The sequence below is a fragment of the Plectropomus leopardus genome, chromosome 1 (genome assembly GCF_008729295.1).
Source record: "Plectropomus leopardus isolate mb chromosome 1, YSFRI_Pleo_2.0, whole genome shotgun sequence".
NCBI lineage: Eukaryota > Metazoa > Chordata > Actinopteri > Perciformes > Serranidae > Plectropomus > Plectropomus leopardus.
The window spans coordinates 17,953,533-17,967,304 of record NC_056463.1 but is presented as its reverse complement, the minus strand read 5'-3'; the positions used below and the strand labels follow the sequence as shown (position 1 = coordinate 17,967,304).

Sequence of the window (13,772 nt, the reverse complement as noted above, 5' to 3'; positions counted from 1 at the left end):
TGTAGTGAAGAACAAAGTAAAACAGCTTCAGACATGAACATCAGATCAATAATGGAAGCATTAGAATAGGTTGAATCATTCAGGACAGATACGGCTATTGAGAAATTAAGTAACACATACATTTCGTGGGCGAATAGACACTCTCTCGTGGTCCATGTTCATTCCAGGAATGATGACACTCATTTTGCGAGGTCCTTTGAATCCTAAAACATTGGTTTCCTGGAGTGAAACGATAAAAAACTGCACTGTGAGCATGTTCATCCAACAAACTTGCAAAGCTTAAATTGCATATGGAGTCTACAAATATTACATTTTTTGTTGAGCTGATGACTACATCAGTATTAAACAAATATTAAGTTATTGTGTCTGCCATGAAGGTTAAAGCCATTCTCCTGTACAAATGTCTGTTTGGATTGATGCATGTGCAGAAGATAACTAGATTTCAGCTGGATTATAACAATGCTCTGACTCCTCAGGTTGTTGCATGGATGTTTTTATCTAATTAGACTCTCTAAATGAAACTGTGCATTTCAAAGGCCACCAGACACGTCAACCTGGATGCTGTATTATCAAAGCAGATTAAATTGCATGTACAGTAGGTCTTCTGCTGGTTCCTATATTCTGCTGATAGTAAATCTTTCCATGTTAACTAATTATAGAAATGACATTACCTCTGACCAAGTAAACCCTAATTTGTGTGTATAATCACACTGAATTATCATGTGTCTTATTGCCAACTCATTGCTCAACATTTTCCTTCATATGTATAAGAAACTAAGAATAGATGAGGGTTCAAGAGTATTTTGTACAACTCACATAGCAAATGGCTGCTAGCTCTTGGCGCAGGTTGCTAGCTTCAAGGCTGGTGGTGCTCTTCATGGGGTTCAGGCCGCTGTCGTATACAGTGAACTTAGTTCCCATGAGGTTAGACCTGCAAAGAAAACATGACAGACTGAAGAGATGTAGCTGTACATCTCACTGATTTACTATCAACTGATACTATGGAGAAAACTGTAAAACAGCAAGCAGCTCCTGTCAGTGCTGATTATTAACATACAAAAAGGAACAGCAGCTGTTTGTGTTTAGAATAGAATATAATAGAAATACTTTATTAATCCCGTGAGGGAAACTGTTTTGGTTGCAGCAGCAAATAAGAGAGCAGCAACTGAATGAAATATTTGGATTAAAAGGAAAAGGGAAAATGCAGGTGTGTATATATATATATATATATATATATATATATATATATAAAGCAAAGGCACTTAACATGTGCTCTCTTATAATAAAATAAAAGAGAATTGAATAAAATAACAATAATAATAAAGATATGTACAGTATGTACAGAGAACAAACAAACAAAAAGCCAAAAAGATTAAAAAGGGCAATAAAAAAGAAAAATGTGCAAATAAGTGTGCAAAGGTGAAGATGGATGTGCAGGTGAGTCCAGTGCAGACGGCAAGTCCACCTCCCACACAGAGGGGAGCTGTTTAAGAGTCTTATTGCAAATGGGAGGAATTTGAAATGCTCCACTGCAGGTCACTCTGATTGCTAAGCAGTAATATAGCTGTTGTGCTCTAAAGGAGTTCATGCTTGTGGGATTGGGGTTCAGCAAGGATTAATGGATTGGCGTCCAGGAAGATGGTCAGATCCACATCCTGACAATAGGAGGCTGGGGGTTAATGCTTTGTCTTTATGTGACTTCTTACCCTAGATGAACCTTGAAACAGGGTCTACATGACAATTTACTATGACTATAAAGCATATTTATGTTGTGAAATATAGCATCTATGTATCAACTATAAATAAAAGAAATGATCCTCTGATCCTGTAACCTTAAAAAAGATTGCACTGTAGTTCTGTTGTTTTATACATTGCAGTAGTGATTCTGTCAAATATGGCAGTTTCTGGTTGCTTTATTTGCATACAGTATCAATAATGTTTTGAACCCCTGTAGATAATTTCTGAAGTTATGCAGTTTAATTAGTTGGAGATTTGCTTCTCCACACTGTGCACTTGTTCCACAAGCCTTTTCACTTGATAATGATTTCTCACAGTAACAATATTTAATGGCCATTTCTACACTGAGGGCAGCTTTTAGGCCCTTCACTGTGGGGTTTGCATGTTCTCCCCATGTTGCCCAACTATAATTCCTGATATCAAATATTCCATCATCATTTTTTGCTCTCTTTGCATTTTTTAGTACTATTGATATAACTACACTATATTATTACTGTAGATGCTACGGCACACTGTATGCCAAAACAACCAGAAAACAGGAAGTTTTTTCAAAAAGCCATCACTATGTCAGGAACAATTCCTGTGCAATAAACACCAATCAACTTTATCAGTAAATTACAGTTATTTATAGTTTAAATATGAACTGTAAACATGCAAATAAACATCTGTCAAACATAATATAAGCATGCTGTATAAGCTTTATATACGGTGAAATCCACCTAGCTCATGTATGTTACATTTATTGTTCTATTTTCCAGCCCCACTTGCACTAGAGTCTAACTATGTATATATTTTACTTAGTTCTTGTATTCAAGTGTTTGTGTTTAACTTCTACTTTGTTGTTCTTCTTTTTAGTTCTCTTGTCATATTTGTGCGCACTGAGAGCAACAAAAGGTGTGCACACATACTTGGCCTGTGACATCCTCTGACATTCAAACACACAGTCTTAAACAGCACAACAGCCCGACCCAGAGGTTGACTGTTGTGGATCACGTGTACATATGTGTGCATTATAGATAGTATGGCTTTGCATTGGTTTTTCAAAGCCACAGCTTCAAACAGCTGACTGTATACCTCTTATAGTCCATAGCTCATTTAGGCCAGCCCCTCAAGGACTCTTGAGAAGCACTAGATGAAAGGTCACTGTTCATTTAAATTTAGATCGCCATCATTCAAGTGGGATTGTGATTGCACAGGTTTGAGCAGTGCATCGACCAATGGTCAGGCCCGCTCTGAAGATTAAAGGCTGCACAGAGCTATATTTGATTAAACTCACCAGGAGTTTCCATGGAGCCACTAACGCAGCCTTGAAGCTGTCTCTAAAGATTACGTCTCGACTCTCTTCCTGCCTCTTACTGTGGCCTTAAACATTAAAAGAATTTACAGTTTATGTACATTTATGAGGAAGGTAGGAAAGGCAAGAGGTGAGAGGTGAATTATACATAACTGGCTCAGACAACAATGTAACATTTTTCTTATACATTTTCATCAGCGAGGCTGAAAGAGTTCAGTCATTGTAATTTCTTGTGTGAATAATAATATAAAGATGCTGTTCAAGTTCTAACCATTTATACATCAGAAGATGATTTTGTTCATGGCTCATTCCTTATAAGCTTCAGTACACACAGTTCTGTGAACCTTATACTATAAAGTGTTACTCATGCAGTTTTTATGTAGGGTTCCCAATGAATAAATGGGGACAGACTCCAAATGTATTTTAGTTATCTACATATGGAAATGTAGTCTACTTAGATTAAATATCCAATAAATATTACTAGAAAATGTGTTAGCTCCATCTGCAAGGTTACTAGAAATCTATCTTCAAACACCCCCCTGACGCTTTAAACACTGTATTGGTGTACCTTTGTAGATGTATATACATATTTTGTTGTATTGTTTTTTTTTTATTTTAGTTATTTACCTACTTTTTTTGTAATTGCATTCATAGAGATTTAATGTCAGACCGTGGATGTGGGGGTGGGGGGCAAAAATGTAAGAAAAAAATGTATTTTTGATGTTAATTTTATTTTATTGTACTTGAAATGAATAGATACATTCATCAAAAATGTATCAACACTAAATGCAAGGCTAAACATAAAGTTAAAAAATATATTATAGGATCAAACACTTGAAATACACAAGATTTCTCAGTCAGTGTACATAATTGTGGTGTGGGTTGCAGATATGCTCCATGTAGCAAAGCCACATGAGACTTACCTCAATTTACCAATGAAGCTCTCTCCACCTCGAGAAAGATCAGTGGGATCGATGGAGATGAGGTAATTTGATGTTTTACTCTTTTTCCTCTTCCTGCCTGCTAACAGGAACACCTGTGATAAGCCAAGTCAGAAACCAAATTAGTAAATCAACTTACTCAGACTCACACAAAACAATCTCTTTTAAATATCTTATTACTGACACATAAACTACATGAAATATATGCTCACCATGTAGAGACTGTGCTACTTAGTGAGAGACAATTACTGAATTTGCAGAGTTTTCTCCATGTTTAATACTCCTTAGATGTTTGGATTAAATTCTGTTGTGCTGTGTGTTGTTTCGGCTACCTGACCCTTCTCACCTTCTTGCCGTCTTCTCTCTCCAGGTGAAGGTAGTAGGTGGGATACATGCCTCTGTCCATGCCTTTCTTGTCTCTGGTAATTCTGCACTTCACTCTGACGCCCTGGGGTGCAGGTCGCAGAGAAAACTCTTCAAGGTCATCCACATCGACAGCAGGTTCATTGACTGGTGGAGTCGGTGCTGAAGCCACCTCCTGTAGGCGAAAACAGCCCACTCAGGGCAAGACCCATCGTGAGATGGTGGACTGGTGAGTGATGCATTGGAGTTGACTTTCATTAGAACAGAGTAATGAGCCTGAAGATCAAATCGTCCACAGGGACCGAGAATGAGCACACTGTGTCTAAAATAAGGAGCTGGTGTAGAGACGGAAGATTGAGTTGACTGAAGGGAAAGATTAGAGTGGAATGAGGAGCAAAGATGGCTATCATGAGCACAATGCCAGCTGTGGCTTCACTCTGAACAGAGTGGAGGCTACAAAGAGAATGTGTTTTTAATAAGGGTTGCATGGTGTCTGACCTGACATCTATTTTCATGCCTGAAATGGAGAAAAGCAAAATGGATATCGGTAGACTCAACATTTGACTAAGTAGCTCAAAGCAGGCTGACTTCAGGTGATCAGAAGTATGCAAAAAAGGAGCACACAACACACAGGTGTAGATTTTCGGTGGTGATGCATGGGACACAGCCCCCTAAATATTTAGAATATGTGCATTTGTTTCCCCTTTCCCCTAAAAAACATGAACGTAAAAGAGGACTTTAGTTTGACATGATTTAAGACATTTCTACCATATTGGCACAGTATATTCACCAGAATGCGGAAAACTAGAATGATGCTCAACATTTTCTGGCAGAGGACCCACAACCCCATCTCATTTTATTGTATTTTTTAGTTTTTATTTGACCTGTTTTTTTCCCATTGAGATAAAAGATCTCTTACAAGAAAGACCTGGTCAAAAATAGCAGTTTCAACAACAAGCTATTTAAATAAAAACAAAGCAATCAGATAAAATAGCCACGCACAGACAGCCTGGACTCAACGAATTTCAACTTGGTTTTAAACTCATTCAAGGTCACTGTTTCAGATCATTTTGCAGATTGTTCCATGCTGTAGGTGCCGAGAACGCAGAACCTGAAAGCTTTTTTCCCCCAATTCAGTTCTGACTTTGGGCACAACAAGACTGTGAAAGGATTATTATCTCCATGTTTCATGTTCAAAGCGAGGTTAAATAAGTGTGAATTTTACCAAGATTAGCTTGTGTCCCCCCCAATGTTGGAACTAAACCCATGCCTCTGGTACAACATAGGGTTCAACAAAGAGCATTTGTTTGTGGTGGCCCACCACAAACAAAACATCTGCCACCATGTATTGATTTTATATATTTGGAACTGGACCATTCATTAGGAGTGCTACTGGAATATATACTGCTTGTTTAAACATTGCACCACACTTTTGGGGCGCAGAGCATACTCTGGGCACAAATGGAACAGAAGAATGAAAGGCGCAGTGACAGTGAAACATAATAATTAATTGTGCTGGATCTAAAAGTTTGCTTCTGCAGATACTCTTCCTCTCATCTATCACTTTGAACTAATCAGCTTTGACTGGATCCAGAGATCAATTATCCACCCAGCCACTCAAACTTCACAAGCTGCAACTTAGCCTCTGCAACTCAGATTCTAATTCTGTGGGAAAAACTGCAACACATATTTTCATAATACTTGTTTTATGTTATGTTATGATGATTACATAAACTACACGTTGATGCTTACAATGGCCCACCTGGGCCTTTATGCAAAGCTCTCCACCTCAGGTTTGTATCTTCCAAACCAACTGTTTTTCCCTTTGAAACTGCTGCAGGCACATAAGGTGTTTGTATGAGATATTATTCCACCACCTGCATACACTATCATCCACAAAAAGAGAATGGCTTTGTTGTGGGGAAAACATAAATGACAGGCCAGAAATTGTGAAAGCCCCAAATTATTTCAATAGCTACTGTTTGCAGAATATAAAGAAAAAATTGAAGTGCAGCAGCACTTTATCTTATCGCATTAAGGCATAACAGTCTGGAACAGTACTTTTAGTGACAGAAATAAATCCATATTTTTTTCTTTATGTCATTATTTACTTGTGAAAACTGCCAGTTGCTGGGCAGGATAAAAGCACATGCAGAGAGCACAAATGTCTGATGTGAGCTTTGTGGTACCTTGCATGACTTCTTGCTAGTGGCGGAGCCTGGTCTCGTGTTGCTGTTGAGTTGTGAGGAACTGGAACTGATCTCATCTTCGTCATCCTCTTCCTCATCAAAATTCATACTGCTGGAAATACCTTCACAGATAGAGGAAACACAAAAACAAAGTGAGAAAGAGAGAGGTGTCTTTCTTCTTCTTTTCTCCTACAGTTTATTGGTAACATGAAATCCCTAAGTCCAATAAAACATGAACACATTCCCACTTTATCCAGTATAACTTAAAAAAAAGAACAACCCAACAACATCAAAGTTTGACAATTAAGTAAAATAGCTTGTGTCCCATTGTGGGTGCAACTACGTCACAAGTTTCCATTAAACAAACCAGATGTAAGAACTCAAAAGCCTTTAGTTCTTGAACTGGTTCTATTGCATCAGCCCATGGCTCCACCAGTTTTTAGCGAAACCATTGTAATCAAGGATGCATCATCAATAGGGGGCATTACAGAATGCACAACAGGAGTAAACAGTTGTAGCGAGATGGCAGATCATATTGATTACCTGGGAGCTGACAGTCATCGCAGATATTTGTTTTTATCCAAAAAAAACAAGCATGAACCAACTCATGATAAGAAGAAGTAGAGGACTATTACATGCTAGACTGCTCTCTTTCCAACTTGTATAATATGACAAGCCCACTTATTTCATAACAGTTTGCACTTAAGGTCAAGAACAACTTTGATTTTTTGTTTTTTTTCTATTCTTAATCAATTTACTTTTGGCTGAAATGCTCCAATAGGTCAAAATTAAGGTAGAAAAGGGGAATCAGTGGAGACCCACTGGGGTTTTTGGTAAATTCAGGATCCGTAGTTATTGTTATCTCTGGTGTTATCTGGACAGTCTACTGTCTCTTGTTGTTATTCAGTGCTTTCAGCATTTCATTTTATGACGTCTACTACCATTCAGTGTCTGGTTTTCCCATGCATGCTGATTTCATGGCAACTGTAAGTGATAAAATGTAAAATATGTGCTTGTAGTTTCGTGAAAGAATAAAGCTGGCTTGCAGACGAAAATAACAGTTAAACCAAACACAAATAGTGGCTGTTTCCCAGAAGTCTGTGAGTCCAGTCATCCATGTTAAGGAGGTGTAATAACACTTATTTGGTGCCAAACAATAATGTGACTTAACATTTCAAGCTGGTCCACTTGAGGTCCGCTTGTTCTGAATCTCTCTGACAATGTGGGAACACACTCTGCTTATCTGGCATGAAGTTGTAAATTACAGCCCTGCATAATAAGAAATATGGTATTGTTGTATGAGTTTTTTGCCAATAGATTTTCATAAAAGAAATTGCATTAAAAGCGTTGAATAAAAAATACTTGAAATTAAACTATCGTGACATGATATGATAGCACCAATAATGTCCCAATCACTCTTTACATATAAATCCAAAAACTAATACATTTTTAATTTCCAAATCTCTTTCTAGTTTTTGAAAAAACAAAAATCTGTCTAAAATCACTATGTTTACCATTTTATAGTCCAAATTTTGAGTACAGAGTACATCATATGCACTGTTAAATGTCCCAAAAAAATTCCCATTATAGAATAACATGCTACGTTTTGCTAAACATCTCACAATGCAATACATTACATTTGGTAGAAATGTAAACCACACTGGTACTAGACTGTACCAATCAACACACACACACCACACACACACACACACGCACACACACACACACACACACACACACACACACACACACACACAGATTTATAAGCTTCCAAAATCTTAATTTAATCTTAATTTACTGCTATAGAATAGATTACTGTGTAAGGGAAAAAAATGAGTGCAGTAATAATCAGTGTTTACAGTAACTTTGTTTCTAAGAAACAAACATTTTGTCGACAGAAAAATATGTCAGCATCATATGTTAATAATTATATCATTCACATACTGGGTCTTAAAATGGAATTTCTATTTACAGTTGCAAGTTAAGACATGAATCAGCATGTTTCACCCTCCTACCAACACGCCACAGCAGTGAACCAGAATGGCGTGGGTGTCAATGTGGACTCATGGTTGTGTTATTGCAAATGCAGTGACAGTACCTTTCTTGAGCATGGTGACGCGCAGATCCTGTTTACTCTGTGACTGTGTGCAGCTCATGACAGGCTCTGATTCGCCCTCCTCTGTGCTGGGGTGACCCACTGTCAGGATCTGGATCTGACCGTCATCCTGCAGGGAAGCCAGGCCATCGATCGCTGCTGAGCCACAATCCCACAAGAGCAAACTCCATCAGAATACAACAAACATTATCTCATGTTAAAGTTAAAGTGGAAATGGACACATTTTTTGCTCCAACGGATTAATATGAAACAAATGTTGATTGCACAAAAAAGGCTATAGCATGTTGACACCATCAGTGTTTATGTTGGTTCCATAGGCCCCCAGGGATGATGTTTTCTGTAGGCCAAATTTTCAAATGCTGACACCTGGTTACTGGCCCTTCCTGTCAAAATATGACTGTGTTGTGTCTTTCCTAAGTAAACATTTTCACATGAAATGTGTAGTTTCTGCTTGTTAAATGTATACAGTCTCTTTTTAAAATAAATGCACATTCACCCGGTAGTTGCTGGTGCATCACAAAATGCTGCCACAAAGAGGTGCCTCGTGTGTTGGTGTCTGCCTCCGAGGACCACTGAACAAGCATTGGTATTTGAAGAGTTGGGAGTGAGACCTGGTTTTCTTCAAATGCAATTTTGTCTGCCACTTTGTGATCTCCCTGGAAAATGAAGGCTTGATTTACAGCACAAAGAAAGTGTGCGCAACCAAAACAGGCACTTTTGTCTTTCCTGGTAGCTATTGGTAGCCATCCCAAGTTACCAAAGAGTATCATTGTATGTTTTTTGCAGTTACTATCCCCAGAGGGGAGCAACTAAAGTAACTGCAGAAACTGCCTGCGAAAGAAAAAGAGCCCCGTTAAAGTTGGGGAAAAAACAAAGAGGTAGAGTGATAAATACCAAGATAAAACAAGAGTGAACCTCTGACGGGCATTCACTTGATGGAGAGAGCTTCGGGACATGAGAGGGTTCCAAGCCGACGTTCAGTTTGCATTCTCTCTGTTAGATCAGTAATCAGTGTGCAAACTACACCGTGGCTTTAGGGGGCATTCACTTTTTTTTAACAAAGGGTCAAGGGCTGGCGGGTGCCTCAAAAAGAGGACTGATTGTGACTCTAGTTACAAAGAGACATTCATAGATTCAGCATGTAGGTCTACATTTCTTTATGTCAGCACATCTGATCCATAATTAGTATCAAAAGCAATCATACTATGACACAATATGATCAATTAACCCTTCGAGCAAATTGGTTTGATTTTTTTCAAAAACATGGTGAGAAGGCAATGAGCAACTTACTAAAAATTTGTGAGATTTTAGTAAAAATGTTACAAGAAAATTACCTGAAAATAAACAACAAAAAAGTGTTTGTTGTTTGTTTTTGTTTTTAAAGAAAATTACCCACAAAAAGTGCTGAAAAAAAAGAAATGAAATAAATCTTTGTTTACATATTTTTTGTAACATTATTTTGCATATAACATCATAATGATACAAAATATAGTTTTCTAAATTTTAGGGACAATTTTATAATAACCTTCCCCTTTTTTAGAATACATTTTCAGGCCATGTCGTTGTCATGTTTTACTAATTTCTTGCAATTTGTGAAACAAGAAAAACATATTCAAAGCTTCAAAGCTGGTGACTCCGGAATAAAAACCTTGCAAAGGCACAGCATGTTAATAGGCCAAGTAATAAAAACAATAGGCCAATAAAATAGTTGATGCACTGGAAATAAAAAACAGATTGGCATGATAAATGAGGACCTTAATAAAGTCTGTCGGTCTGTAATTTAAAATGAAGTGTTTTTACAAAATTAACACATTAATGATAGTAGTAGTCTGTAGTTCACACCCTGTCAGTAAGCAACAAAACCTGCCTACTTATTAACATTACATATATTGATATGTAAACAAAGGTGAAGGCTGAAGAACTGTCTGTTCCCACACTTTCTACAGTAAATGACTAAATGAGTACCAGCAAAGTAAAACAAAAGCAGCTGTCCATCTTCATGTAATGACACGTGCCTGATAACATTTCCACATCTCTGCTTCAGTAAATATGTGGGTGTTCTGAGCTGTGTTGTAATGTTTAAAGTCATTGTCACGCTGACTGGCTTTACTATTTAATTAGCTTCCAAAGTGTAAGAGGGAATAACTTAATGTCCATGCTGCTCCGGGCGTTCAACCACAGTTCACTGCAGTTTGAAAACAAGCTCCTCTCTATTTGTCTTTCATTTCCATTATACAGAAATGCAAAAAACAAAATAAAGATAATGGAAAAGGTGAAAAACTGCAAAACAAACATTTTGAAACCCCATTTTAAACCAAGTGTTCATTGCCTTTTGGTTGTTGTTGTTGTTGTTGCTTAAAATTCCAGACTTGGTGCCGTGTTGCTGTTTATATTGAAAAATATTTTTGTTGATTACAACACAATTATAAGACAGTCTAGTCAGGTAATTTATTAGAAAATACAAACAGAGTTTCACATATTGTATATATGCTTAATGTTATTCTTACTTATGCACATATTGTGTTGTACATAGTAGCATCACACATATTTTATATTTCTAACTTTAGATACTAGTTTTATATGCTGTATTGTAGCATTAAGCATATAGTTTTATATTTTTTGGATACATTACACAATCAAGACATTATAAATATTTATAAATTTAAGTATTTTACTTACTGTTGTTATGAACATTGTTTCTATTATTCAGTATTTCTATTTAACATTTATATTTTTATGTGCTTTGCTTGTACTTATTTCTACTTTCTATAATTCTCTATGCTTGGCATCAGAGTGACTGTAACGGACCACAATTTCCGGACCAGTATTTCTGATATTTCTAATAGATAAGCTGATAAAAATCTGTAAATGTATAAATAACTTGTGTATTTTATTCCATGATTAAAACTGCTGGAAGCCTGGCTAGGAAGAGGTGTACATGTAGGAGGCAAACTGTATTTTTATAGTTTTATTTAGATTTGCATTTTGTTTTTAATCACACTCACTATCAGTCTTGTGTTTGATACTTAATTTCAGATGTAGATATATTTATAGAGCAGCTTGAATCGCCTCTTCTGAGTAAATTCAACAACCTGTACTCATCTGTTTTATAGCCTTGATGAAGCTGATTGCATAGTAGTGTGGTTGAATAGCTCTCCTGAACCTGTGTGCTTGTGCTTGAGGTAATCAAAGAGTGAGACAGAGAGGATGTGAGACAGGTCCATCAGTGGTGATTTTGTGGCCTGATTAATCTTTTACCTTCGTGGAATCCCATTTACTTTTTTTCCTGTTATTTTTCTGGGACACAGGCATCCAAAAGGTGAACATTAACTGTGTTGCGCTAGATCACCTGACAAACATCTCTAATGTCAGAAAGCAAATTATGAATTACAAAGATTAATAATGACGCTGTTATAAACCTGGGATTATTGATTGCTTTGTGTATCGGTTTCTTATTTTTCTATAGTGAATCTTTATATTTATATGGGAAATATACACTGATCAGCCACAACACTAAAACGTGAATAATTCAGATCATCTTGTTCTGCCGGGAGACCTTGGCTCCGATGGCCCAATAAACATGACAAAGAGCTCAAGGCGTCGACCTTGCCTCCAAATTCCCATGATCCCAATTGGGTCGAGCATCAGTGGGACATGCTGGTGCCCAACCTTGCATCCTGCAGGGCTTAAAAGATCTGCGGCCAACACCCTGGTGCCAGAAACAACATCATCAAGATCACTTGACTGTGAACTGATGAGACATGCACACAGGAACTCTGCGATACCCGTACATCCCATGGATGCTTGATCAGATTGGGATCTGGAGAATTTCAGTCCAGGCTGACACCTTGAGCTCTTTTTAACATTTCTCTGGCTATTCCAGGGCAGTTTCTTTTAAAAAGATTTTTTATGGGCTTTTTTATGCCTTTAATTGATAGGAAAGTGTAAGCATGAAAGAGGGAGCGAGAGAGGGGATAACATGCAGCAAAGGGCAGAGGCTGGAATTGAAACCTGCTGCCGCTGCAGCAAGGACATAACCTCTGTAGATGGGGCGCCTGTTCTGTCCACCGAGCCACCGGGCACCCCTCCAAAGCAGACTTTGTGATGCGGCATGGTGAACTGCCCTGCGGGATCAGTGAGTACCATGGGGTTACTTGATCTGCAGCAGTATTTGGGTAGGTGGCGCGTGTCAAATAGCACCCACATGAATGCCAGGTCCAAAGGTTTCCCAGCAGAACATTGAATTGTAAAGGGATTATCAAATTTATTCACTACACTCGTCAGTGGTTTTATTGTTGGGGTTGATCTGTGTATAAATGATTACACTGCATAGTGTCAGTCTGCAATGAGAAGCACGAAAGCAAAAGGGAACAATTGAAACACTGTAGATGAAGTTGGAATACTTCATTTCAACACTCAGTTTGTCCTCCTCCATCTAAAGACTAATTTATGCCTCCACTTGCATCGTGTCAGCAGGCTGACGGCACTCAGACGGTCATACATCATCACACACAGTTGAGCTCTGACAAGCATGGCACCACAGCGGCAGCTAAGAGGGCAGCTTTACTGGCTGTGTTTGTTGCCAGATGTGGCTCGGAAAATCAGCAGAACTATTGTGTGAGGATTTCAAAGAGGGCTTGTACAGACAGTTGCAGCTGCTAGATAATGAGGATTTGGATATTTCTCTATTCACACTGGAGACTGTCTTATGACCTAAAATCTGTTTATGTTTGTGTTCAATATTAAAAAGTAAATTCCAAGCACAATATGCTTCAAAACAAATTTGCAAACAACACAATTGTGTTTTTATTTCCTCACCACCTCCTCTCTCGTTTAGTCAGTTTGTCAATCTTTTTGCAGTGTGCCTGTCCAATCTATCATTCACTCTATCTGACTACTCTTAATACGATGGCTGGTAGGCTGACCTTTGTGCTTTCCCTTCCTCTCCTTCTTGTCACTGCCCGTCTGTGGAGTTGAGCTGGCCGAGGCTTTGCCCTTCTTGGCTGAGCGAGGCGGCTGTGTGTCCGCTATCACCTTCACCTCCTCCTGTTCAGCTTCTTGCACTAAACACAGGGACGGAGATGACCAGCAGCAGATGCAGGGTTATCAGAGCAGATGGACGGAAAAGGAGA

General features: G+C 38.1%; 1 protein-coding gene across 2 annotated transcripts in view; it reads right to left on the bottom strand.

Moving 5' to 3' along the window:
• Positions 1-13,772, bottom strand: part of tub (TUB bipartite transcription factor) — a 62,977-nt gene that overhangs the window by 2,586 nt on the left and 46,619 nt on the right. For both annotated transcript variants that reach the window (XM_042488155.1, XM_042488164.1), the window contains 7 exons: positions 13,566-13,703; positions 8,623-8,775; positions 6,525-6,646; positions 4,319-4,510; positions 3,955-4,067; positions 817-931; positions 121-219 (listed from right to left, as the gene is read on the bottom strand). In XM_042488155.1, coding sequence (XP_042344089.1) covers positions 121-219; positions 817-931; positions 3,955-4,067; positions 4,319-4,510; positions 6,525-6,646; positions 8,623-8,775; positions 13,566-13,703 — 932 coding nt within the window. The remainder of the gene's footprint in view (positions 1-120; positions 220-816; positions 932-3,954; positions 4,068-4,318; positions 4,511-6,524; positions 6,647-8,622; positions 8,776-13,565; positions 13,704-13,772) is intronic.